Here is a 24,109-nt window from a genome sequence, read left to right as displayed (position 1 = left end):
CCCCACGGAGGCTGCAGGACACACGGGGCCCTGCTGTCACCTTGCAGAAAAGGAACCGGTCCCGCTCAGCCCATTTCAAGCAGGGGATGGATCACCCTCACCAGCCTGGTGAGGGCAGCTGAGCAGACGTACACGATTCAAGTGTATTTAATACTTACATTAAAAAAATGGACAATATTTAAGGGTATAAAAAAAGTTAGTAGGAAAAGGGGCACAGACTAGTGTCTAGACAGCCAGGGAACAGTCTGGGTCAGGTGAGGAGAGACTCCACCTTCATCTTCTTTGCTGCTGTTGGCCCCGTGTCTGGGCTGGGGCACTCCTGCTTCAGGTGCTCACGGTGCTCCGTGAGTGTGGTCCCAAGGCCGGGGCGCACCCCAGCCGTGCCGTTGCACTGGGAGATGGGCTCCTCTTTCAGCAGCCCCTGCATCCCAGGGTTGAATTTGAAGAGCTGTTCGGGCTTGACGAGCTCAGCACTCTCCACCACCACTGGCCCTGTCCATTCTGGCACCTCCAGCTCCAGGTGCTTCATCAGTTTGGTCATGACATCGTCAACGTAGGCGTGGATACGCAGGTCTGCCTGTCTGTCCTGGGGCAAGCAAGGGCAAGAATGGCGTTAGGGGACAAACATCTGCTCCTGGAGAGTGCCTGGGGACACTGAGTCCAGGGCTCCCGGCCCTAAGACGTCATCCCCGGAGGAACCTGAACTGAGACTGGGACCATGGGACTATCTGGCACCACTCCCTGCTACGCTGCAGGCGGACGGGGCTTTAAACATAGCCCAGAAGAGGGGACACAGCACGCGGCTCCAGGTCAGAGTCAGAAAGGGACAAGGGATACGGAAGATACAACAAGCTTTGGGGCTGGATTTATTGCACTCCTAAAATTTACCTTGCGCTTCTAAGTATTTAAGCAGAGTTGCAGGTTTAATCCCTGCAGCTACAGAAGTGCAGTCCGTTTGTTTGCCCCAAATCAGGGCTGAAGTAACACGAGGGAAGAGGGGCAGAACAAAGCGGGCCAGACAGGATGCCCTCACTCACGTGCTTGGTTGCCTGTAAGTTGACTATGACCAGCTTTCCTCCCCTCTTTTTCGTGATCAGCGGGAGGTTGCCACTAGGTTTGATCTGCAGAGAGGTCCCCAGCGTGATGGAGAGGTCAGCTTTCCTGCGAGGAAGAGACAAAACACGCAGGGCAGAATTTTAAAAAGTGTCTGTTCCCAGGCTGGTTCTCTCACCCTGCTCTAGCCCGGACCCTGCAAGTTTCCAAGCTAGTAAAGCTAAGTCATGGCCAGAATTCCCAGCAGTTTTTCTGGGATACAGGCCCAAGCCGCTCCCTGCCAGAGCTGAGGCACAAAACACACTGAACAAAAGCAGGTAGGTGCAGGACGAGGGCCGCTGTGGTCCTGCTGGGGGACAGGGAGCAGCGGCAGCCTTAGCAGAGCACCTGCAAGCTGCAGGCAGCAGCAGTCGGACCCAAACACGGTACCTGCAGGCTTCATCCGCCAGCGTGAGGTCACGGTCGGGCAGGGAATCCTCCCAGTCCAAAATGGTGTCTCGCAATTTCCCTCTAGAAAAACACACAGCACCGTTACCCCAGCCAGGTAATGCAGAACTGAATGGGGGGCTCCCGCAGCCCAAACCCTCATCGCACCCCCCTTGGCTGCACACACTGCCCAGGCAAACCTAGACTGACTGTGGGTCCTGGCAGTGATGACTCCACAAGTGAGGGAAACACAGATTTTGCCTGCAAGAGCCATTTTGTGGCTGCTGCCATAATGTCACCAAAACTCTCCAAAGCCCTTGCTGTTTTGCTGGCCCAGCTCAGAGCTGGGGTGCCTGGAGGTGCCTCCCCAACATTAGAGGTGGGTTGGCACAGCTCCGTGATATCCGATGATGCTAGGACACAGTTGGCTTTGGAGCGACAGAGCTGGAAATATAGTTAGTTTCCTTACTGAGGGTGACTGCAGGGCAGAGCATGGGCCATATCCTGCTGCAGGAGAAGGGGTGTCTACGGCTGTAATCCCATGGCAGAGCATTCCCCAGCATGGGGACATACTCAGGTATCCACAGGGGCAGATGTTCAAGACAGGAGGCCGTGTGGCTGGTAGTTGAGACTACTCAGAGACTTGGGCACTGGCCTCCTACGTGGACCTTTGCCCATCTCCCCTATTCCCTGGAACTGGGGGAGCATCCCGGCAAAGGGAAGCCCAAGCACCAGAACCACTCGCTCCTCCCCGCCTGGGTCAGGGCTCGCGGGGCCACCAGGACGTGTCCCCAGGGGAGCCCCCCGGTGTAGACTCACCTGCAGGCCCGCAGCCCGCGGCCCTTGGTGACGCTGCACAGCCGGCCCGTCGGCTTCAGCCCCATGCTGCCCACGACCGCGTCCCGCACGTACTGCCTGCGCGCGAGAGAGACGGCGGCGTTCGAGCCAAAGCGTAGAGCAGCCCGCGGCCACCGCGCGCGCAGAGGTGGCACCGATACGGACCAGCCTCGCGTGGCAGAGACCCCAGACCAGGGGGAGCAGGGGACAGCTCAGAGCCACAACGGGTTTGGTGTCTCAGTCCTGGGCTGATCTGGGCCTTTGTTTCCACCTATGGCAACACCCCAGTGAGGGAGCTTTGAGCAATGACTCGAGTCAAAAGGGTCAGCTACAAACCAGGATGGAAAATCCAGCTTGTAGCAACCTCCTCTTCTCTCTCCAGTTCTCAGGCACCCTGTTGGCATCTGAGCCTCACCACAATAAGCAGGATTTGAGGGCAGACAGGACTTTTTCCAGGTGATGGAGATCACCCCAAATGCTCATTTCCCACTACCTGATAGAATTAAGGATTCAGACAGGACAGACCTGTCATGACCCCCGCTCCGCACACATTAGAGCCCTGTCTGCCAGACAGACATCCCTGTGGCACAGAGAGGCCTCCAGCCCTCTGCAGGGAGGGCAGCCAGCCCATCACCCGGGTCTCGGGGCTCACGTACTTGCCGCATTTCACACACTCCTCCACAAACATGTTCCCGTGCAGCTCGGCCAACTTGTCCCTGCGGAGGAAAAGGCAGAGGTGAGTCAGAGAAGAGGGATCTGGGGGCCCTGGGGAAGCTGCCCGAACCCCTCTCTTCTTGGGGTGTCCAGTAACAACCTGAGCTTTTGCTTTCCTCAATGTGCAACGTTTCTCCTCCCTGTCCTTGTGCAGTTCCAGTCCTTGGCCATCAGCGAGCTCAATGCACCAACGCAGCCAGAGCAGCCATCGCCCACAAGAGCTGCCAACCCCGGGCAGCACTTTTACCACACTCACAAGATCCAACCCCACCCGCAGGGCCCTTTATCACAGAAAGGACAGGGATTGTTTTGACCAAAGCTCCCCTCGTGCTCAGCACCAGCCTCAAGGTGCTGAAACCAGCAAAAAACAAGGCCATGCTCTTCCTGCAAGTCCCAGGATGACTGAGAACCTCCTCCAGGGAGGACAGGGACAGGACTGCCTCGATTCCCACAACATTGAACCACTTTGACCTCATTTCAGAATCAGTTACTTTAGTATGTGCTTTGCTCAGGTAGAAGAGCTTGTGCTAGAGCAGAGTGCAAGCCAGTGGCACCAGGCTGATGGGGGCACAGCTCAGTTCTCATCTCACCATTATTTCCTAGTCTATCATTATTGTTCAATTTGAAAAGACAAGAGAGGCGGTAGGAGCAAGGAGCAGAACTTGGAGCTAATGAGCAAGGGGAAATATCTCTTTGAGGCAGCTCTCTGCTTGACCAGCACTGGCTGAAGCCAGCTGAGAGATGAATCTTCTCCAAGGTTCCATTCACGCTCCTTGATCTCATCCTAATTGCCCTTAGGATTTCATTTTCATTATTTCATTTTCTTACTCGGATTTAGCTGCTCTCCCCTTCCTTTCCAGGCAGCTTCAAGCAGTTTGGTTCACAAAACAATCACTTGCAGGTCTTAAGTGCTGAAAATGGATTTTATTGTGGGCTGAAGTTTCTTCACAGGAGACGAATCTGGGGCAGCTGGTGCTAATGGAAAGGCAGGTTCCTCTGGGGACGTCTTTGATGGCTGCTGTGCAGAAGCACTTCGGTCTCTGCCCACATGAGCAGCAGAGATCTCACACCCTCGGCTCCCAGCAGCGGGAATGCTGCTATCCCGGATCCCTGACCCCACCACAGCTGACATCAGGGACTGCAACCAGTAAGTCAGAGCAGTTCTAACCGCAGGGCTCTCTCTGCCCTGGGGTCCTCCTGGAGAAGTCTGGCAAGTTTCTTTAGAGACAAGGTGTCTTTTAAGGCTATCTTGGATCCAGGCATGGCTTCATCACTGGGGCAGTACCGCCTTTAATAATTTGCTCTCAAGAAACTCAGTTTAAGCAAATCCCAACACACAGTGCTCTGGGGCTGCTCCAACAGCACCGGCAGAACACGGCGGTGCAGGTCCCTGCGAGCAGCTGGGGTGGGTTCAGAGGCCCCGTCCACCTCCCCGTGCACTCACCCCAACGCGGGCGGCTGCCGAGGGGAGCCGAGGCAGGACCGCGGGGCCGACCCCAGCCCTGGGCCCGTCCCTGTCCTCTGCCACCCGGAGCACATGGACACGAAGCTGATGTTTCCCTCTGCAGCAGGGATCCCTGCAGTTGTGTAACGCAGCTCAGCTGCTCAGTCAGCGGCTGCAGCTCCCGGGCGGTAACGCACTGCAGCACTGCCCGTTCCGCGTGCGAGCACCCGTGCTGTCTGGCTGGGCAAGCTCCTAAGGAGCATCACCCGAGGCTGATTTCATTTCATTACTACCCATTCTATTGCCATAACCACTCTTCTCTAATTCAAGCTGCTTTATCTCCAATGCAACCCACTTTCCCTTCCTTGTATGAATAGGCAGACACCTTCTAAGCTGGATGTTTCTTGGAAGCAAAACATTCAAGCCCCAGTATCAAACAAAAACTAGCTGGCCCATTTGGTTACAAGCACTGGCAAGTGTTTGCACAGGCGACCACACTAATCAGGCAGCAAGAACAGCCACGCAGCAGCGGCTGGTGCAGGGACAGGCCCAGGGAACCTGGGTGCACGGTGGGAGAAGCGGTACCGTGGGAATCCCGAACGGACGTGGAGGCCGTCCACGTTCTGGCTGACCAAGAACTTCAAGATGCCAACTCTCTGCAGCCCCAGCAGCGCCATGTGAGTCTTGGAGGGCCTGGCGTTCTCGAAGGTGGTGTCGAATTTGGGAGAAAGCCCCTTCTCCTCCATAGTCCAGACACCATTTGGCCCCCTGCAGCAGAGGGAACAGAAGAGCAATGATCACAGAATCTGAGAAGATGCTTGCAAACGTATCGTGAGGCCTATTAGAGTAAGACCAAAACTCTGTTAAATGAAGGTCACCTGTTACCAGAGATTTCCACCCTTGATGGAAGGAGAAAGCACACAAGTTTCTGCATATACAGCCTAATACCAGACAGCAGTTTGCAAGAGAATCATAGAATCATAGAATGCTTAGGGTTGGAAGGGACCTCTAGAGATCATCTAGTCCAACCCCCTGCACACGCAGGGTCACCTAGAGCACGTGGCACAGGGCTGCATCCAAGCGGGTTTTGAAGATCTCCAGAGAAGGAGACTCCACAACCTCTCTGGGCAGCCTGTTCCAGGGCTCTGGCACCCTCACTGTTAAGAAATTTTTCCTTAAGTTCCTATGGAATTTTTGGTGTTTCAGTTTCCGGCCATTTCCTCTAGTCCTATCAGTGGCCACCACTGAAAAGAGACCAGCACCGTCCTCTGCGCTCCCTCCCTTGAGGTACTTCTAGACACTGCTCAGGTCCCCTCTCAGCCTTCTCTTCTCCAGCTGAACAGGCCCAGCTCCCTCAGCCTCTCCTCATAGGGCAGATGTTCCAGGCCCCTGATCATCCTCGTAGCCCTGCGCTGGCCTCTCTCCAGCAGCTCCACATCCCTCTTGTCCTGTGGAGCCCAGAACTGGACACAATACTCCAGATGCGGCCTCACTAGGGCAGAGTAGAGGGGAAAAAGAAAAAGAAAAAGAAAAAGAAAAAGAAAAAGAAAAAGAAAAAGAAAAAGAAAAAGAAAAAGAAAAAGAAAAAGAAAAAGAAAAAGAAAAAGAAAAAGAAAAAGAAAAAGAAAAAGAAAAAGAAAAAGAAAAAGAAAAAGAAAAGGAGAGGCAGTGTCTGCAAGGTGGTGGCTGCAGGTGGACACAGTGTCAGGGAGCTCAGTCCAGAGCTGTATGAGAAATGCAAAGGCCCAGGAGGGGCCTCACTCCTTCCACTCATCCCACGCTGTCCTGCTCCCCTTCCCACTGTCCTTACCTGAAGTCGGGAATCCCCGAGGCAGTACTGATTCCAGCCCCTGTGTGAAACACCACGTTCGATGAACTCCTTATCAAGTCCGCCAGTTCGTGCACCTTCCTCTCCACCTCCTCTGGAGGGTCAAAAATCTGTCAAGAAACAGAACGTGGTGGGCATGGAGGTGCTATGCAGTCCCCCAACAGGCACAGAGACCTATTAAACCCTTCCTCCTTATCCACAATGAATACTGTAGGTGGTAAACAGGACTGCACATTACTTAATGATAAAAAGCATTTAACTGGAGAGAAACAGTATTGTATATCGGCCCCTACACAGCAGAAGGCTTAAAACACCTTACGTAGCAGGGGGTGCTTATTGCTCTTGCCAGTGGGCACCTGATACCTAGAGAAGCAGCTGGGCTCAAGGGCACCGGGGAGCAGCAGCTCTGGGGCCAGCGGATGCTCCGAGCCCTGGCTCTACTCCCATGGGCTCTGCTCAGGGCAAGGAGTGGGAGCCCATGGAGCTGGGCAAGCTGGAGCCGTGGCACCTGTGGGTCCATCCCGCTTTCTAGCAGGGGCGACTGTTCCAGCCTCGGGGCTTCCTTTCCCCAAGGGGCTCCCGGTGCCCTGAGCGGCGCTGGTCCCATCTCGGCGCTCCATGGCAGGCTCGGGGCTGCTCCCCACGCAGCCTGGATGCCCTGAGGCTACTTGGGGACCTACTTGGGGTCCCCAGGCCCCCACCCGCAGCAGGGAGAGGCCTCGGGGCTGCAGCGGCTGCTCTGGGAGAGGGGGGAACCCGAGGCGGGTGCAGGGCTGGGAGGTGCTGGAGGACACGGTGAGGGGCCGCGGGGGTCCTGCTGGCAGGAGGAATGTCCGTGGGGACCCTGCGCGTGGGGTGCCTGGGGCGAGGGGCAGCCGCTGCCATGGGGCAGGGGGGCGGCCACGCAGGGGAGCCGCGGGGCCGGGTCCGGGGGCAGCGGCGGGGCCCGCGGGGCTGGGCTGGACGGGGACGCAGAGGGGCCCGCGCGGCGGGAGGAGGACGCGGCTGGGCCGGGGTCGCTGCTGCCGGCGGCCCAGGGAGGCTCCGCCCGGGCGCGGGGAAGCGGAGCATCGGTCGCCCGCCGGCTCGGGCAGGCCCCGCGGGGCCCCGCTCACCTCGGGGAGGCCGCACTTGCCCTTGTCCGAGTACGGCGAGAGCCCGGCCGCGTAGTTCACCGCCATAGCCCGGCCCCGGCGCGCCGCCTGCGCGGCGCCAATAAAGTTTTCATTGTTGTCAATCGCCGCGGAAGGGCGGAAGCGCGCAATGAAGCCGCCGAGCGCAGCGCGCATGCGCAAGCAGGGCAGGTGGGGGGGGGGGAAGGCGAGGGTGCCGCCGCCATGTTGGTGCCTGGCAGGCTGGGCACCTGCTTTTCCTTTGCCCTTACGTTGCTCAGGCCTTTTCTCATGGCCCCGGGCAGGGGGGAGCCGGGTCTGGGCACAGCCCTGCCCCACATTGCCCTGTCCCACACTGTCCCCATGCCCCACACTGTCCCCAGCCCCTAGGAGGGGATGGGGGGTGCTGTCCCCGCAGAGCTCCAGCTGCCCCATAGCCCCCAGTGCCGCAGCCCTTGCTGCCCTCCCGCTGCCCAGCGTCACCCTGCGAGGGCTGAGTGCAGGGACAGGGGCCCGGAGGCCCGTGCGGGGCCGGTCCCGCTCGGCGCAGCCAGGTGTAACGGGAGCTGCGGTGGCCGTAACCCAACTCCCGCGCGGCGCCTCGTTCCCCTCCGCCGCCCGGCGCGGAGCAGCAGCCGAGGAGGGAAGGGGCAGCTCGGCCCAGGGCAGTCGCAGGGTGAGGAAGGGTCTGCGGAGAGCAGCGGGATGGGGGGGACCTGGGTCTGGGTGCTCCTGGCACATGCGGGTCCGGTTTTAGGGGCGGCTGCAGGGGTGCAGTTGGTCTGGGGAGGTGGCGTCGGGTCCCCACGGAGGGGACTGGGGTCTCAGGCCTGTCCCTGTGCGGTGGCAGGGACCCCGGCCCTCACCGCGCCGCGGTCTCCTTCGTACCCGCGCGGCGGACCGGACGGGCGAGCGCCATGAAGAGCCTGCGGGCCAAGTTCAAGAAGTCGGGTGTGAGTGCGGTGCTTGGGGCCGTGGGGACCTGTGGCGGCGGCGGACATGGAGACAGGACCGGCTTCCCAACAGACACCAGGACGTGGGAAGGGAAAACAGCATCGGGGAGTGGGAAATGGGTCCCAGGCGCTGGCCCGGGGCAGCCAGGAGGGCTGCCAGGTTTCCAGAGCCAGCGATCGGGTTCCCGCCTTGGAGATGGCACGTCGATACTTGTCAATAATTCAGTGCGGCGCCACGGGCCCGGGACACCCGCCGTCCTCTGCCATCAGAGCCGCCGGTGGAGACCGGGGCTGTCAGCCTGCCGGGGTGATGGCACCGTCCCCGGTGCCCATGGAGGTGTCAGAGGGAGGGGGTTGTGTTTTAGCTCCCCTAACCCTCCCCGACCTCAGGGCCGTAGCCCGTCTCGGTGCTGCCCCCCAGTTTTGGACGGGACCAGCATTTCCACCTGGTTTGTGCAGCACCGAGGACCTGTGGCGGCCGGACCTGGGGATAGGTGCGTGGGGACAATTCGTGTTTTGAGTCCCCGAGACTGGGGAGAGCTGGGGTCTGTGTCCCCAGGCCAGGATGGCAGGTCCTACACCCTCCTCCTCCGAGGGTCTGGGTGATAGGAGGCTGCTCCGGGTCAGCATCTGGGTGACAGGAGGGGACTCCAGCCCTCGGTTTGGGGGTGCCCCACTGCCTCATCCTGGCAGGGGGGTGATTCCTGCCCCCACTTCCCAGTCCCTCCCAGTGTAACCGGGAGCAGCGCCTGGCAGTGCTCGGCGGTGCCGTTGTCCTCGCTCCATCCATCTGCAGGGCTGCAGGGATGCCTGGAGCTCCTGGGGACGAGGAGGGAGGGAAGGAAGGAGGGACGCAGGGATGGAGGGAGGCGGGTCCCGGCTCCCACTGCGGCAGGACCCGGCCCCGCGGCAGGACCCGGCCCGCTTGGGCGCTGGTGCTGGAGCGAGCCGGGCTCTGCGGCCGGCCCGGCTGCCCTCGCTCGCGCGGGGCGCCGGGGATGCATGGCCTCCCGCCGCCTCCTCCTCGACACCATGAAGCAGATCTGCCTCTGCGCCGCTGCCTCCTTTGCGGTACGTCCCTGCCCCCTGCTCCCGGTCCCCTTGGGTTCCCCTCCGCTGCCCGTGGCCACCCCGCACCGGGTCCCCGCCGTCCCCGTCCCCAGGACGCGGCTGCATCCGCCAGGAGCTGCTTTGTCCTTGCGTGATGGGGGGAGAGGCGGGGAGCATCGCGCTCCCGCCCTGAGCGGTGCCCCTGCGATACCGGGTTCTTTTCGGACCCAGGACGTAGTCGGGGGGGTTTGCGAAGTGACCGGGGAGGGAGCCCTGGCGCTGTCCTGGTGCTGGGCACGGGGCTGGCGACGGGCGGGATGCGAGCGGCTTCAAAAGGTCACGTCCATTTTCTGCCTCCCGCAGCTGCAACCCAGCTCTGGTTTTGTGGCCATGGGCTGTGCTGAGAACCCAGGGCTCCCCACGTTCCTCCCTGCCCTGCCCTGTCCTGCTGCAGGTCACTCCTCTGGCCACCATCCTGGGCAGGTGCAGGGGGTGTCCCCCTGTCCCACATGTCCCCAGGGACCGGAGCCGTCCCCAGGGACCCACTCCAGCCACACGCAGCGAGCCAGGACTGCCCCAGCTCCCGCTACATCTCCAGTGTCACCAAAGCGGGTGACCACGGGGTTTGGGATCCGGTGCACGGCTGATGGGGAGAGCCCAGGCAGCGCTGGGGCTCGGGCATCGTGGCAGTGCTCGGCAGTGGGGCCAGCGCAATGACAGGAGCAAGTCCCACAGCAGGGGTGACGGAGCAGCACGAGGTCATTCCAAAGTCACGGCTCGTTACAGCCCCATCCATAGTTAAATTCCAGGGGCTGAAGCGGAACCCTGTCCCAGGCAGCTAAACCTTCCCTTTACTGAGGTCAGATGGCACCTGGCAAAGGGGTTGGCTCGGAGGTGGCCACCCCAGGGTACAAGGATGGGGAGGAGATGGCAGGGATGGGGACACCAGCCCAGGCCAGCATCCCAACTGCCCTTGGGGATCAAACACCTGTCCTGGCCCTGTCTTGGCTTCATTGCAGAGCCAGGACTGGACCAAGAACGATGAGAAGCTCCTGCAAGCCGTGGACTACAACGATGCCGGGAGGGTGACATCACTCCTCATCCGCAAGGGCCTGGTTGCCACCAAGTTGGACTCGGAGGGCAAATCCGCGTGAGTGCTGTCGTGCACCCCACGACCCCTGTGTGCCCCTGCACGGGGTGCTGGGCTCTCTCGGTGCTTCAAACCGCTCTGCTCGAAGGCAGCATCACTGGATGCTCCGGGGGGCTCTTCCGCGGTTGGGGACATGGGGCTGATGGCCCTGGGCCTTGCTGCAGGTTCCACTTGGCTGCCATGCGGGGGAATGTGGACTGCCTCGAAGCCATGCTGGCCCATGGCGTGGACACCATGACCAAGGACAGCTCAGGTGAGGGCATGGCCACGTGTGCCAAACCCCGCTTTTGCCTCCCTGGCTAATTCTTTAGACCACCCGTGGCCCCTGGCGCTTCCCAGTGCTTCCCACCCCATCAGCAGATGCTGGGGCCATGGGAAGGGAGATGAGGACCACGCAGGCTATAAAACGATGTCCTGGGGAGGTCCCAGCAACCAACAGGGACCTGAGCACTTGTACATGATGTTCCCAGCGGTGACTCATCCCTGCTCAAGCCCCTGCAGGGAGCTGGGCTCTCCTGGCACCCCAAGCCACCCAGCAATCCTCCCCAGGACACCCAGGGACACGGGGATGTGGATGAGCAACCTGCCTGTCCCCCAACTTGTCCATCTGCCACCACCTCCTCCGCTGGGCTCTAACCCATCTTTCTGTCCCTCTGCCCAGGTTACACTGCCCTGCACTTGGCGTCCAAGCACGGCCATCCGCAGTGTGTGGGGAAGCTGCTGCAGGTAACAGGGCCCGGGCGCACGGTGCCGTGAGGGTGGGGATGCTCCACCACCACCGAGGAACCCCGAGCACCTCACAGTCCAACTAGGGCAGTCCTGCTGGCTCTTCCCATTCCCTGGTAAGCCAGGTCCTCTCCCTCAGGCTTCCTGCCCTGTGGACATGCCTGACAACAGCGGGCGGACAGCACTGCACCATGCGGGTGAGTGGGGACAGTGCCAGCGCATCCCGCTCTGGTCCCCGCGGGAGGCGCCGCTCAGCCTGTGTCCTTCTCCCCAGCTATCAGCGGCTGCATCACATGCTCGGAGATACTCTGCGATTTCAAGGCTCCCTTGAACATCAAGGATAAAGTAAGCTCCCTCTGCTCAGTATCTGCTACTGCATGGAGGCTGAGTCCTCCTGCAGTGATTAAACCCCACCAGGGCAGGGGATGCTGCTGTGTAGAGCAGCCACTTCTGGGGTGGGAAGCAGCAGCTAACGGTTGATGATACCTGGGTTCCCGGGGTGCTGCTGTCCTTGCCCAGGATGGGCACACACACTGTCCTTGCCCAGGATGGCTTCACTCCACTGATCCTCGCTGCCAAGATGAGCCACTCGGAGCTGTGCCGGTACCTGCTGCACCGTGGAGCGGCCATAAATAGCCGAGATCTGCAAGGGAGGTGAGCCCCTGCTCTGACGGGGACAGGGCACCTATGGAGGGGTCCAGACCCCTTACCTCTTCTCTCCGCTCTCTTCAGAACGGCCTTGATGTTGGCCTGCGAGAATGGCAGCGTGGAGACCGTGGAGGTGCTTGTCAACGCGGGTGCCCGTGTGGCCGTGGTGGACTCCATGGGCCACGATGCGGCTCACTACAGCCTGGCCACGGGCAACGCTCTCGTCCAGCACTTCCTGCAAGAGGCGGCCCAGCGCCGCTCCTGGGCCAGCGGTAAGGCAGCTGCACTGGCCCAGGTGCCTTGGGGGGCCTTGGGGGACTGCCCCATGCATGTGTTTTCACCCTGTAGGGTGCTTTGAGGAGGCTGCCTCCAGGGCGGTCTTACCCATGGCTGGCAGAGTGTAGTCAGCCCTGAGCAGGGCTGGGGGACACAAGCCCCCTTTCCGCATGTGCTTGGGGTGCTTTCATCCATGCTGTCCCCAGCCAAGGGCTGGGAGGTGGTTCTGAGTCTGGATCTCCCCGTCCCTGTGCCTTTGTACACCCGGACACACGCGTTTGCACATGTGCTTGCAAGCGTGGGTGCAAAAGCATACATGTGTGCGTCATGAAAGGTGCACATCTGCATGTGCACGCGCATTCCGGCTCCCCCGGGTCTGCACACGGGTGGCATCCCTGCAATTGCATGTGTGAGGGACCTCCCGTGTCAGCATGTGCTCCTGGTATGCACACACACCTGCATCCCGTGCAGGCATATACGTGAACGGGCATCCCTGCGTGCGCACCCTCTGCAGTGCCCCGGCACCTGTTCCAGGATATCCCTGGTGCAACCATCCCTGGGAGCTTCTAACCTCCCTGTTTCCCTTTCCTACGTTCCCTTCCCTGCAGAGGAGGAGTCGGCTGAGCAGACATCCCAGGTAAGGCCCTGCCTGGCTTCTCCTTGGTTGCCTGGCCCTAGTGAGAGGAGGATGAGACTTGGATGTCGGTGGGGTGGTGTGGGGTTATCGAGGAGAGAGGCTGCTGTGGATGTGAAATGTGAAATCTTCTCTGCCTTGGGGTCTTGCAGACATCTTCGCCCAGCCAGTCCATAGGCAGGGAGAAGAGCAGCACCCCGAGGAAGAGGAAAGCCCCATTGCCACCCGCAGGCTCCTTGAGCCAGGTGAGAGATGGGGTCCCACCAGCACAGCCCAGGGCATCTGAACCAGGGTCCTGGAGCAGCCAGTGATTAATTGGGGTAACTTCTGTGGGTGCCACTCTCTACCCGCCCTGGACTGTGCAAAGTGTCCCTCTCTGTGGTGGAGACACTTCCCAGCTGGTCTCAGTTCCCATGGAGGCTTCATCCTTATCCCTGGGCTTGCTACACTTCAGCAGATGAGTCCCAGCCCCAGTGGGGTGCCCAGAGCCACCCCTGCAGAGAGGGGAAACTGAGGCATGAAGCAACAGCAAGGCTGGGTATCACCCGCAGCCCCTGTGCCCCTGCTGCCTGCAGGACACTGGGCATCAGCCTGTTTCCACCCACCTTGCGGCCCCGAGCACGTCTTGTTGAGTGCCATGTGGGCACGGGGTGGGCCCAGGGCTCCGTGCCCATGTCAGGAAGCCACTGGAGCCTTTCCTTCTTTATCCGGTGTCAGAGTGCCCCGCAAACCCCAGAGCATGGCTCACCCTTGGCAGGACCTGGTGCCCGGACGGCTGCCACCAAGCCTGGCTGGCCGCAGCCTGTCCCCATCCAAACGGTGAGAACGGCTGGGAGCGGGGCCGTGGCAGGGAAGGGCATGGGACCGTGATCTGGAGTCTCACTGCTGCTCATCTGCAGGAGGATAGAGATGCCTATGAGGAGATTGTGAGGCTGCGGCAGGAACGGGCCCAGTTCCTGCAGAAGATTAGGGGCTTGGAGCAACAGGAGAAGCAGAGACGAGAGGTATTGGCAAACCTTGCCATCCATGGGGCTTGCAGGACAGATGCCACCATGTCCTCAGGGATGGAGAAAATGGGAGGGACAGGGATGGTGTTTAACCCTATCATCTCTCTGTGTCCTGCTAGCGGGCAGAGCTGGATGAGGGCTCCATTCGCTCCATGGAGAAGCAGGTGAGCCCAGTGGGCCGTGCCCAACAAGGAGGTACCAGATGTCTACGGCTCTCTGCGGGGTCCCCATCCTGGCTGGTTCTGCCAGCATTGGTGTCTGGCACCTCACGTGGGTGTTGAGTTGGCATGGAGGGGTCCCCATGCCTCCATTCGCCTCTCCAGATCCAGGAGCTGGAGCAGCGCCTGGCGGCACGAGATGCTGACAAGGAGCGCCTGGGCAAGGAGGTGGAGGCTCTGCGGAGCCGCTTGTCCTCGCTGGAGGTGGGAACAGGCAGCGCTGGCAGCACCGGCGGGCTGGGGAGGGGGCTGTCCCCAGGTCCAGGAGGTGCAGAGTGCTGACACCCATTGCTCTGTGCCCAGAATGAGAAGGAGAACACGAGCTATGACATTGAGACGCTGCAGGACGAGGAGGGAGAGCTGCTCGAGTTCCCAGGTAGGGCCGTGCTGGCCCCAGAGACCCCCCAAGGGCAGGTGCCTGCTGGGGCTGGGCATCCTTTGGGGAGGAGACGTTTCATGGGGAGATCTCCCCAGTAAGGGAGGATGCTGCTCTGGGACATGGCACCATGTGCTCTGTGTGCCCTTCCAGGGGCAGAGCTGCTGCTCTCCAAGAAGACGCTGAGCCCCTCGACTGAGGAGCTGCTGGCCACGCTGCAGGGCCAGGTGCATTCCCTCACCATGCAGAACAAGGAGCTGAGGGAGAAAATCCAGGTAACTCGCCCAGTCCACCTCTCTTCCCATCCCTCCTTGCTCCCGCTCCGTCCTCGGGTTGCCTCACTGTCCCTTCGGCAGATCCTGGAGAACTACGAGAGGGACGAGAGCGACCCGGCCACGTCGGGCGACTTTGTCCCCGTCAGCCTCTACGACTCCCTCAAGTGCGAGCTGGAGCAGCTGAAGGAGCAGCACACGGCGGCGCAGGCCGCCCTCCGCGCCCTGCAGGACGGCCATGCCAAGGGCAAGGCCGTGCCCGCCGAGGCGGGCGGGCAGCGGAAGGCTGCGGATGAGGGGCAGATCCGCACGGCGCAGGAGGACCGGAGCAAAGGCAGCGTCCCCAGGGAGGCGGAGGAGCTGGTGGAGGCCAGCGGCGCGGCCGGGGAGAGCAGCTCTGTGGAGCAGCTCAGCGAGGAGCTGGCCCAGACCCAGGCCAAGTACCAGGAGGCGCTGGCTGAGGTGCAGGCGCTGCGGGAGCAGATGCAGCTGGGCATCCTCTCGGTGGCGGAGCCCGCGGAGGGAGCCGGCGCTGAGCTGGCAGCGGCAAAGGCAGCGCTGCAGGAGGCCCGGGAGGCCCTGGAAGAGCGGGAGCGGCGGGTGAGGGAGCTGCAAAGCCGACTGGAAGCTCGCGAGGCCGCCGGCGGGCCCCGGGCCCGCTCCGAATCCGAGGAGACGATGGCCTCGCTGGGAGCGTCGCTGGAGGAGGCCTCACGGGAGAAGGCGGCCTTGCTGGAGCGCTGCGGCCGGGCGGAGGCGGCGGCAGAGGCCCTGCGCCGCAGCCTGGAGGCCAAGACGCGGGACTGGCAGGCGGCGGGCAGCCCCGAGGCCGAGGCCGGAGCGCTGGAGCGGCGCTTGGCGGAGCTGACGCGGCAGCACGGCGACGTGACGGCCCAGCTGGGGCAGCTGCGGGAGGCGCTGGACCGCAAGGAGGCCGAGCTGGCCGCCCTGCGGGAGCAGCTGGCCGCCCGGCCCGTGGCCCGCCAGGAGCACGAGGAGGCCCTGGCGCGGCTGAAGCGGGCCCTGGCGGAGGCCGAGGGCCGAGCGGCGCGCGACGAGCGCGCCCGCGCCACGGCGGCGCTGGAGGAGCGGGCGCTGCGGGAGCGCGCGGCCCGGCTGGAGGCCGAGGCCGACGCCAAGGGGCGCGAGGCCGCCCGGCTGGAGGCCGAGCTGGCCAGCGCCCGGGAGGCGACGGTGCCGCGGGCCGAGCACGAGGCGGCGCAGGCCGGGCTGCGGGCGGAGGCGGCGGCGCTGGCGCAGCGCCTGGGCGAGCTGGCGCGGCGGCACGAGAAGACGTGCGAGGAGGTGTTCCGGGTGCAGCGGCAGGCGCTCTTCATGAAGAGCGAGAAGCAGGCGGCCGAGGAGCGCCTGGCCGCCGCGCACAAGCAGCTGGAGGAGGCGCGGGCAGAGACGCGGCGCCTGCAGGAGCGCCACGGCCACGTCGAGGACTCGGCCCGGCTGGTCAGGGACAAGGACAGGAAGGTAGCGGCTGTGGGGGCCACCCGGGGCGATGGGGGAGCTGAGTTTGCTGAGGCTTGGGGAAGAGCTGCACGGGCACATGCACGCACAGAAAAGCATGCACGTACCCGTGCCCATGCATATGTGCATGCTTGCATGCCTCAATGCATGTGCATGCACGTTCATGCTTGCACGGTCACGCACAGACACGCATGTGCGCTCAGTTCAGTGCTCACACCTGCACATACATCCACACGCGTTTGCATCCATGCAAGTGCACACGCACAGGCCTCCCCGTCTTCCCCCTGCACCCGCTGTCCTGCCCATTTCCCTTTTTCCTTTCCAAGCTGACACTGAAACCTGAGGGGAAGCTTGGAGGTGGCTGGGAAACCCCCTGCCCTTGCCGTGGCAGGGAGGTTGCGGGCTTGGATGTGGAGATTTATCCTGGCGGGATTCCAATGTGGAGACTGGGGAGGGGGGTGTCCCTGGGCCCCCATAACACTCTGCACTGCCAGATCACTGAGCTCTCCAAGGAGGTTTTCAAGCTGAAGGAGGCCCTGAACGCCCTCCCTGAGCCCCGAGGTGCCTCGCAGCCACCCCCGGACCCTGCCCTGCTCCAGGCCAGGATCCGGACACTGGAGACGCAGCTGGTGGTGGGTATTAGGGGCGCAGTGAAGTGGGGGGCACTGGTGCCGGTGCTGGAGTGGGCTGGGGGTCCTGTGAGCCCCCAGCCCTGTGCTTGACTCAGCTCCCTCCTCCTGGCTTGAAGGAGATGGAGACACGGCACAGCAAGGTGGTCACACTGTACCGGAGCCACCTGCTCTATGCAGTGCAGGTGAGTTGGGGATGCCACGTTGGGGGCTGAGGACATTGTGCTGGCGGGCTGGGGACACGGCTGCACGGACCAGTGTGCTGCCTGGGAGCATCACACTGGGTCCATCAATGCCCACTTGCGTGGGGGTTCGATCTGGGCGCTTCTGAGCCAGCTGCGCTCAGGCCAGGCTCGAAGGACCGCTGTCCCCTCCTCTGTCCCCTGTGATGTTCCCTCTGCCCCCAGGGCCACATGGATGAGGACGTGCAGAAGCTCCTGTGCCAGATCCTGAAGATGCAGCGGCTGCAGGAACAGGGCAGATGAGCTCTGGCCGACCAGGGAGCACCGCAGCGGGCCAGGGACACGGGCAGCGGCACCAGCCGAGGGCCCGGCCGTGTGCGAGTCCCCACGGCCACAGCGCCCCGCTGCTCCCCTCTTGCTGGTGGGCACCTGCTCACACACGTTCCCCACACTCACCTGATCCTGTAGCCAGCACTGGGGTCTGGGACACCATGGTGATGTCCCCACAACTCTGTGCACCCCAACACAGCAGCAATAAAGTATTTATACTCATGCCAAGGGGCGCAGCTCATCCTTTTGGATGGAGGACAAGGAGGGGGACCGCTGGCATGAGGCCATGGGCGCTTGGAGGTGAGGCCTGGGTGCAGGGTTTGGGCACATCTCTGGTGGTGTCCCCAGCTGTGCTAGCACCCCTGGGACAGGCCTGAGCCAGTCACCAGTGAAACAGGGTGTCCTTTGTGGGACGGCAGTGTGGGAAAGGTGGGAAACCCTCTTGGCTGGAGCCAAAAGCACCAGAGATCCCCCCTGTGCCGCGGGCTGCCTGCGGGGCTGGGCGGCGACGGCTCTCCGGCTCTCCCAGCACCGGCAGCGTTTCCTGTGCAAGGAAGTGGGCTGCGGCTGCGGCTTCCCGAGCCCCGCGGCGGCCGGACGCCTGACCGGGCTGTGGTGAGCGCTGGGGTGGGCCTGGGGAACCCGTGGGTTTGGTGGGGTCACTTGGTGGTGCTGGGCTGGGGGACATCCCCATGGTGCTGGGCTGGGGGACAACCCAAGGTGCTGGGCTGGGGGACATCCCCATAGTGCCAGCTGGGGGACATCCCCATGGTGCCAGGCTGGGGGACATCCCTGTGGTGCAGGGCTGGGGACATCCTCATGGTGTAGGGCTGGGGGACATCCCCATAGTGCAGGGCTGGGGAACATCCCAAGGTGCTGGGCTGGGGGTCGTCCCCATGGTGCTGGGCTAGGAGGCACCTTAGGGAATCCCTTGTCTTAGATGTGGGAAACTGAGGCATGATTCCCACAGCAGGGCTGGTTGCTGACACCGGGGCTGAGCCAGGCCTGGGCTTGGCGTGAGATATCCTGGGGTCAGGATAGAGCCTGGCGGTGCTGGGAACGGCCACGCAGGGGATCTCAGCTCAGCTCCCTCCCAGCTGGGTTCTGAGAGGTTCTGTGGGGAGCCTTGTGCAGGGACGGTCCCTCTTGGACCACCCCAGGAGGGTGGTGGCCACCTGGGCACCACCGGCCCCTTCCCTAGCCCGGTTGGCTGCATCCAAAGCCCAGAATCACCCAAAACCTCAGTTCCAGGTACTGAACTGAGCTCCAGGGATGGCTGCAGGCCCCCGTGGGAACCCCTGGCCACACCGGGCGCTTTAGCTCCTGGCTCTACTCCCTGCTCCTTCCAGAGAGCAGGATCCAACCCCTGCGGGGAAGAACCAGACCCTTTCCCAAGGGATGCAGCGAGGCCGGAGGGGAAACTGAAGCCTGGCAGTGCGAGGTGGCTGGAGGGCTTGAAGTCCTGGTTTGAGGGTGAGAGCCTGCAGTAGGGTGCTGGGGACACCCTGGGGGCCCTGGGGCCACCGTGTTCCCGTGCTCCGCTGCCCTGGAGGTGACCGGCCCACTGTCCTCGCAGGTCTCCGGCTGTTGGCACCGGGCAGCTCTGCTGGGTCACCCCAACATGAAGCTTCTTTGGGTGGTGGCTCTGGTGGCAACCGCTTGCACTGCTCCCTGCAACGGCACGGCGGGGGGTGCCGGGGATGGAGGTACCGGGAGCCGGGGAGAGGGGACGGGAGGTGGTGGGGATTTGGGAAAGCAGGGAAGAGGGCACTGGAGGGGCTGGGGATGGAGGAGGCATGGGGGGAGCTGAGAGGACTGGAGACAGCAGGATGGGGAAGGGGGTACTGATAGGGCTTGGAATGGAAGTATGGGAGCCAGGGCGATCCCAGGTGGAAGTATGGGAACACTGGGAGGACATGGGGGGCACCAAGAGTGGAGGTAGGGACCTGGGGAAACTGGGCATGGATATCGAGACATGCTGGGGGAACTGGACATGGATGTCTATGGATGCTGGGGAAACTGGGTATGGATGTCTATGGATGCTGGGGAGAATGGGAACATGAGGGAGACTGTGGATAGAGATATGGGGGACTGGGGAAACTGGGAATGGAAACGTGATGGGACTAGGGATATGGGGGAGACTATGGACAGAGATATTGGGGAGTGAAGGAACTGGGAATGGAAGTCGCCAGATACTGGGGTTCTGGAGACATGGGTGAGACCATAGAAGGAGGGACAGGGACTGGGAGAACTGGGCACGGTAGTAAAGAAGGGATTGGGGGTGCAGAGTGGGAGGATCAGGGGATGGGGGGCAGTGAGAGTGGCACAAGGCCTTCCTATCCCCCCTGCCTTACTGCCCCGTACGGACCCCTGCCGAGGGCTGGAAGCCTGGTGGGACGCAGGAGTCCAAGAGGGGCGGGTGGCACAAGGACCTGTGTGCCCCAACTCTCGGCTGGGGAACAGCACCCTTGGAAGTCCCTATGAAGGAGGCAGGAAGGAAGGTGGTGGTGGTGGTGGGGAAGATCAGGGTCAGCCCTGGTCACTGGGTAAGGGAGATGGCTGTGGGGTCCGTCCCGCATCCCCACGATGTCCCCAGGTGGCTGTAACCTGCAGCATGGCACGCTGGGCGCCGCGGTGCTGCTGCGGTGCCCGACGGCGGCGGCAGCGGCGTCCCCGGCCGCGTGGTGCTGGGGAAACACCCCCCTGGGCACCCACCCCGCGCCCGGGCTGGCCCTGCCCAACGCCAGCCGGGCCCACGAGGGCCGCTACAGCTGCCACCACCCCGGCACTGGTGACACCTGGGCCACCGTCTGCCTGCGCCTGGGCTGTGAGTGACCCCAGGGCCCTGCCAGAGCCCCCCGTTGGCCCCGGGGCCCTGGTGGGGGGATAACCCGGGCATCTCCCTGGCCCAGATCCCCCCGCGGCGCCGGCCGTGGAGTGCTGGGCCACCCGCTACCCGCAGGCCGTGAACTGCTCGTGGGCGCCCGAGCCGCAGCCGCTGCTGCGCACCGACTACGTCGTCACGTACAGGTGAGGGGACCGAGCCCCGCTCTGGTCACGCCGTGACGGGGGCAGCAGGCGAAGCAAAGCCCGGGGGCTGCCGCCACCAACCCCGGCTCGCTGTCCCCCAGGCACGGCGCGCGGGGGGCCGCCGGGAGCCGCGAGTGCGTCCGCACGGGGCCCCACAGCTGCTCCTTCGGCGACATCCAGTTGTTCTCCCTCACCCCCTACGTGCTGAACGTGACGGCCGTGAACCCCCTGGGCGCTGCCTCGCGCCTCCTCCCCTTCCTCGTGGAGGACGTCAGTGAGTGCTGCGGGTGCCTGGGTGCTGCAGTCCCCTCTGGCACGTGGTGCCACATTTCAGTCAAGTGAGACGTGGGTTTAATCCAGCCCCGGGGCTCGTTTTGGTGGAGGGTGCCGCACATTTCTGACTCGAGAGACAAAGCTCAGTGCAACGAGTTGCTGGGTCTCAGCCCAGCCCCAGGCCTGGGCTGCACAGCACGGTCAGCCCAACGGCAGTCCCCTGTCCCCATAGCCTAGGGCCAGCAGCTCATGCTGTCATTATTTCCCTGCTTCCTTAGTAAAGCCAGACCCCCCTGAGGACCTGCGGGTCTCACCCATCCCTGGTGAGACCAAGAGGCTGCTGCTGGAGTGGAGTCCACCCGGCTCCTGGCCTTTCCCTGGGTACTTCCCACTCAAGTACTACATCCGCTACACGTGGGATGAGAACGCCAGCTCCCAAACGGTACTGTCTGGCCCCTGGCACATGGCTGTGCTGCTGTCCTTGCCTGTGGGATAAAATGAGGCACGACCAAGGAACTGTCCCCTCTGGGTCTCCCCTAACCCTGGCCCTGTCCTGTCCCCAGCTCGGGCCCTATGAGCAGACATCCTTCACGCTGACGGGGTTGCACCCAGGCGCCCCGCACCATGTCCAGGTGGCTGCCAAGGACTTCACGGACGCGGGGCAGTTCAGCGCCTGGAGCCAGGCAGCCTCGGGGACACCCTGGATGGAGCCGTGATGGTGGTGACCGCACAGCCCAAGCGCCTCTGTCCCCATGTCACGAGCAAAGTCGAGCCACCAACACCAGGGGTGACTGCCACCAATGCACCCCTCCCTGCATGGCCAGGCCTTGCCCTGCTGAACCCTTCAAGCTGAGCTGTGTCTGCACTTCCCACTGGGATTCTGCATCATGGCCAGAATAGGGCAATAAACCAACTTGAGGATTCTGGCCCCATCCTGAATTTATGATGTTCTTCCAAAATGACCTGCAGGCACAGGAACTGAGTGGCTGCGGAAGGATCTTGGGTCAGAATTGGTTCATGGTGGCCACAACAGGGGCAGCTGTGACCCCTTTGCTGGGTCAGCCCAGCATGTGGGACAGGGAAAGGGTATCTGTTGTGGTGCATGGTCCCTATGGCTCCTACGGCCTGGGTGGCTCTCCATGGCCCCCTGAGGGACGATGCTTGGTTGCTGATGAGGAGGTCCTCTGTGTTTCTCTCTTGACCATGCAGCAGCTGGAGGCAGGGGAACAGCTGAAGGGCTGCAAGATCTGGGCCAAGTGAGGACCTTTTTGCACCATGGCTGGTAAGCTTGGTTAGAGCAGAGTGCTAATAATGGCAAGGTGGGCGTTCAGACCCCATACAGGCCACTTGTGTCTTCATCCTAAGCATGCAGAAGAAAAGAAGGTGATCCCCATTTCTTGAGGAGCCTCCTATGCTGGAATAACCATCTGGGTTGATGAGGGCAGGGTGGTGCATGTTGTCTATCTGAAATTCAGCAGGGCTTTTGACACTGTTTCCTCTAACACTCTCATAGACAAACTCAGGAAGAGTGGGTTGGATGAGTGGACAGGGAGGTGCATTTAGAACTGTCTGAATGGCAGAGCTCATTGGGCTGTGATCAGTGCCTAACTGACGCAGTGTTCTCCAGGCATCAGTACTGGGTCTGGTCTTGTTCAAATTATTCATCAACGACCTGCATGAAGGGGCAGGTGACACAAAACTGCCCTTTAGAGGGGCCGGGGGAGATGAGTGGAAAGGAATCTCATGAGGTTCATCAAAGGCAAGTGCAGGGTCCTGCCCACAGGGAGGAATAACTCCATGCAGCAGAGCAGCTCTGTGGAGAAGGACCTGGGAGCCCAGGTGGACAAGCTGGCCATGCGTCAGCAATGTCCCTTTGTGGCCAAGGCGGCCAGCTGTGTCCCCAGGTGCATTAGGAAGAGTGTTGCCAGCAGGTCAAGAGAGGTGATCCTGCCCCTCTATCCAGCCCCAGTTGGGCTGCATCTGGAGTCCAGGGGCCCAGTTCTGGGCTCAGCTTACTCCTAGGAGAACTTTTCTGCTAAAACACCTTCCCCCTCAATCAGGGCTCATGGGCAAGAGCATGATACAATCCTGAGCCTGTACTCGGCCCTGGTTAGGCTGCAGCTGGAGGACTGTGTCCAGCGCTGGGCTCCCCACTACGAGAGACACTTGGAACTCCTGGAGCAAGTCCAGCAAAGGCCTACAAAGATGGTGAAAGGCCTCTCCTGTGAGCAAAGGTTCCAAGAGCTGGGCCTGTTCCACCTGGAGGAGAGGCTGCAGAAGGGGGCTCCTCTCACTAGGTAGAAGTATCTGAAGGGAGAGTGTAAGGAGGAAGGGGCTGGACTCTTCTCCTAGCAAAAAAACTGCCTCCTGGAGAGTATCGAGTCCTCTCAAGATCTTACCCTTGCCATCCTCTTGATCCTGTGATATCTCCTGAGATGCACCTGATGGCTCACAGCTCCTGTCTATTTGTCTACTGCTGATCAATCAGGTTGTTGCAACAGTAGTGGTATCGTTCCGCCTGGGAAGGCTTTTTTGACAATCTATCTGGATCCGATATCTGGACAGATATTTATCCGCATCTATCTGGGCCTTTTCCAGCGGGAAGCTGCACTTTCCACATGACTGTGGAAAGCTGATGTTTTCTGCAGAGGAGCAATGTCCCAGCCCTCACCTCCGTTGGGTGACGGGTCAGGAAAAACCACGGACACACCTGGAGATGCTGGGGATCGAACCCAGGACCTCCTGCATGCGAAGCAGGCGCTCTCCCACTGAGCTACATCCCCTCCCCAAGTCCTGGGAAGGGGATGCTCTCATCCCAGGACACGGCCCTGATCCACAGAGCCCAGCTCACCCCAGCACACTGAGAGCCTCGTCAGAAAGCAGCATTCAGACCCTCCTGCTGGGCTGCGGCCTGGGATGAAGGAAATTGGGATTGTCTCTCAGCTGGGCCTGGGCCTGGGCCAGGGCTTAGGATCATAGAATCACAGAATGCTGAAGGTTGGAAGGGACCTCTAGGGATCATCCAGTCCAACCCCCTGCACACGCAGGGTCACCTAGAGCACGTGGCACAGGGCTGCGTCCAAGCGGGTTTGAAGATCTCCAGAGAAGGAGACTCCACAACCTCTCTGGGCAGCCTGTTCCAGTGCTCTGGCACCCTCACTGGGAAGAAATTTTTCCTTAAGTTCCTGTGGAACTTTCAGTGTTTCAATTTGTGGCCATTTCCTCTAGTTCTGTCGGTGGCCACCAGTGAAGAGAGGCCAGCACCATCCTCCTCACTGCCTCCCTTGAGGTACTTCTAGACACTGCTCAGGTCCCCTCTCAGCCTTCTCTTCTCCAGGCTGAACAGGCCCAGCTCCCTCAGCCTCTCCTCACAGGGCAGATGTTCCAGGCCCCTGATCATCCTCGTAGCCCCTCGTAGCCTTGTCGTCCACCACGACGCCCAGGTCTTTCTCTGCAGAGCTG

At 61.8% G+C, this 24,109-nt stretch overlaps 3 protein-coding genes and 1 non-coding gene across 4 annotated transcripts; 2 read left to right on the top strand and 2 right to left on the bottom strand.

Moving 5' to 3' along the window:
- Positions 1 to 131: 131 nt before the first annotated feature.
- On the bottom strand, positions 132 to 7,571 carry SIRT6 (sirtuin 6). Its single transcript, XM_088526834.1, has 8 exons — positions 7,418 to 7,571; positions 6,285 to 6,412; positions 5,060 to 5,242; positions 2,973 to 3,032; positions 2,299 to 2,394; positions 1,483 to 1,563; positions 1,038 to 1,161; positions 132 to 586 (listed from the first exon to the last, which is right to left on the bottom strand). Exons 1-8 carry the CDS (start codon positions 7,481 to 7,483, stop codon positions 251 to 253), a joined length of 1,074 nt encoding a protein of 357 aa, XP_088382960.1. The 5' UTR covers positions 7,484 to 7,571; the 3' UTR covers positions 132 to 250.
- Positions 7,572 to 9,364: 1,793 nt separating this feature from the next.
- ANKRD24 (ankyrin repeat domain 24) lies at positions 9,365 to 17,362 on the top strand. The gene is made up of 20 exons (XM_088526764.1): positions 9,365 to 9,438; positions 10,437 to 10,567; positions 10,732 to 10,820; positions 11,229 to 11,293; positions 11,433 to 11,490; positions 11,568 to 11,638; positions 11,841 to 11,947; positions 12,026 to 12,210; positions 12,826 to 12,854; positions 13,004 to 13,096; positions 13,569 to 13,670; positions 13,751 to 13,855; positions 13,978 to 14,022; positions 14,182 to 14,280; positions 14,380 to 14,452; positions 14,606 to 14,727; positions 14,809 to 16,206; positions 16,698 to 16,835; positions 16,952 to 17,017; positions 17,240 to 17,362. Exons 1-20 carry the CDS (start codon positions 9,370 to 9,372, stop codon positions 17,315 to 17,317), a joined length of 3,123 nt encoding a protein of 1,040 aa, XP_088382890.1. The 5' UTR covers positions 9,365 to 9,369; the 3' UTR covers positions 17,318 to 17,362.
- Positions 17,363 to 19,930: 2,568 nt separating this feature from the next.
- On the top strand, positions 19,931 to 21,363 carry EBI3 (Epstein-Barr virus induced 3). The gene is made up of 5 exons (XM_088526816.1): positions 19,931 to 20,171; positions 20,257 to 20,374; positions 20,476 to 20,648; positions 20,926 to 21,089; positions 21,211 to 21,363. Exons 1-5 carry the CDS (start codon positions 19,931 to 19,933, stop codon positions 21,361 to 21,363), a joined length of 849 nt encoding a protein of 282 aa, XP_088382942.1.
- Positions 21,364 to 23,358: 1,995 nt separating this feature from the next.
- On the bottom strand, positions 23,359 to 23,430 carry TRNAA-CGC (transfer RNA alanine (anticodon CGC)). Its single transcript has one exon. It is a non-coding gene; the product is annotated as a tRNA-Ala (tRNA).
- Between the last annotated feature and the right edge of the window lie 679 nt (positions 23,431 to 24,109).

This window comes from Tinamus guttatus, unplaced genomic scaffold, assembly GCF_059628265.1.
Source record: "Tinamus guttatus ecotype Peru unplaced genomic scaffold, ASM5962826v1 Tinamus_guttatus_pri_ptg000254l, whole genome shotgun sequence".
Lineage (NCBI taxonomy): Eukaryota > Metazoa > Chordata > Aves > Tinamiformes > Tinamidae > Tinamus > Tinamus guttatus.
The sequence above is the reverse complement of the archived record's forward strand: the minus strand, read 5'-3'. Positions and strand labels throughout refer to the sequence as shown.

Bases quoted from the DNA above. Each gene is read 5' to 3' on its own strand.
- SIRT6 (XM_088526834.1), bottom strand. From the start codon at position 7,483: ATGGCGGTGAACTACGCGGCCGGGCTCTCGCCGTACTCGGACAAGGGC. The intron at 6,413-7,417 runs GTGAGCGGGGCC...GTTTCTTGACAG, and splicing joins GCAAGTGCGGCCTCCCCGAG to ATTTTTGACCCTCCAGAGGA. The intron at 3,033-5,059 runs GTACCGCTTCTC...TTTCCTCCGCAG, and splicing joins GTCCGTTCGGGATTCCCACG to GGACAAGTTGGCCGAGCTGC.
- ANKRD24 (XM_088526764.1), top strand. From the start codon at position 9,370: ATGGCCTCCCGCCGCCTCCTCCTCGACACCATGAAGCAGATCTGCCTC. The intron at 10,568-10,731 runs GTGAGTGCTGTC...GCCTTGCTGCAG, and splicing joins GACTCGGAGGGCAAATCCGC to GTTCCACTTGGCTGCCATGC. The intron at 11,639-11,840 runs GTAAGCTCCCTC...GTCCTTGCCCAG, and splicing joins CCTTGAACATCAAGGATAAA to GATGGCTTCACTCCACTGAT.
- EBI3 (XM_088526816.1), top strand. From the start codon at position 19,931: ATGTCCCCAGGTGGCTGTAACCTGCAGCATGGCACGCTGGGCGCCGCG. The intron at 20,172-20,256 runs GTGAGTGACCCC...TCCCTGGCCCAG, and splicing joins CGTCTGCCTGCGCCTGGGCT to ATCCCCCCGCGGCGCCGGCC. The intron at 20,375-20,475 runs GTGAGGGGACCG...GCTGTCCCCCAG, and splicing joins GACTACGTCGTCACGTACAG to GCACGGCGCGCGGGGGGCCG.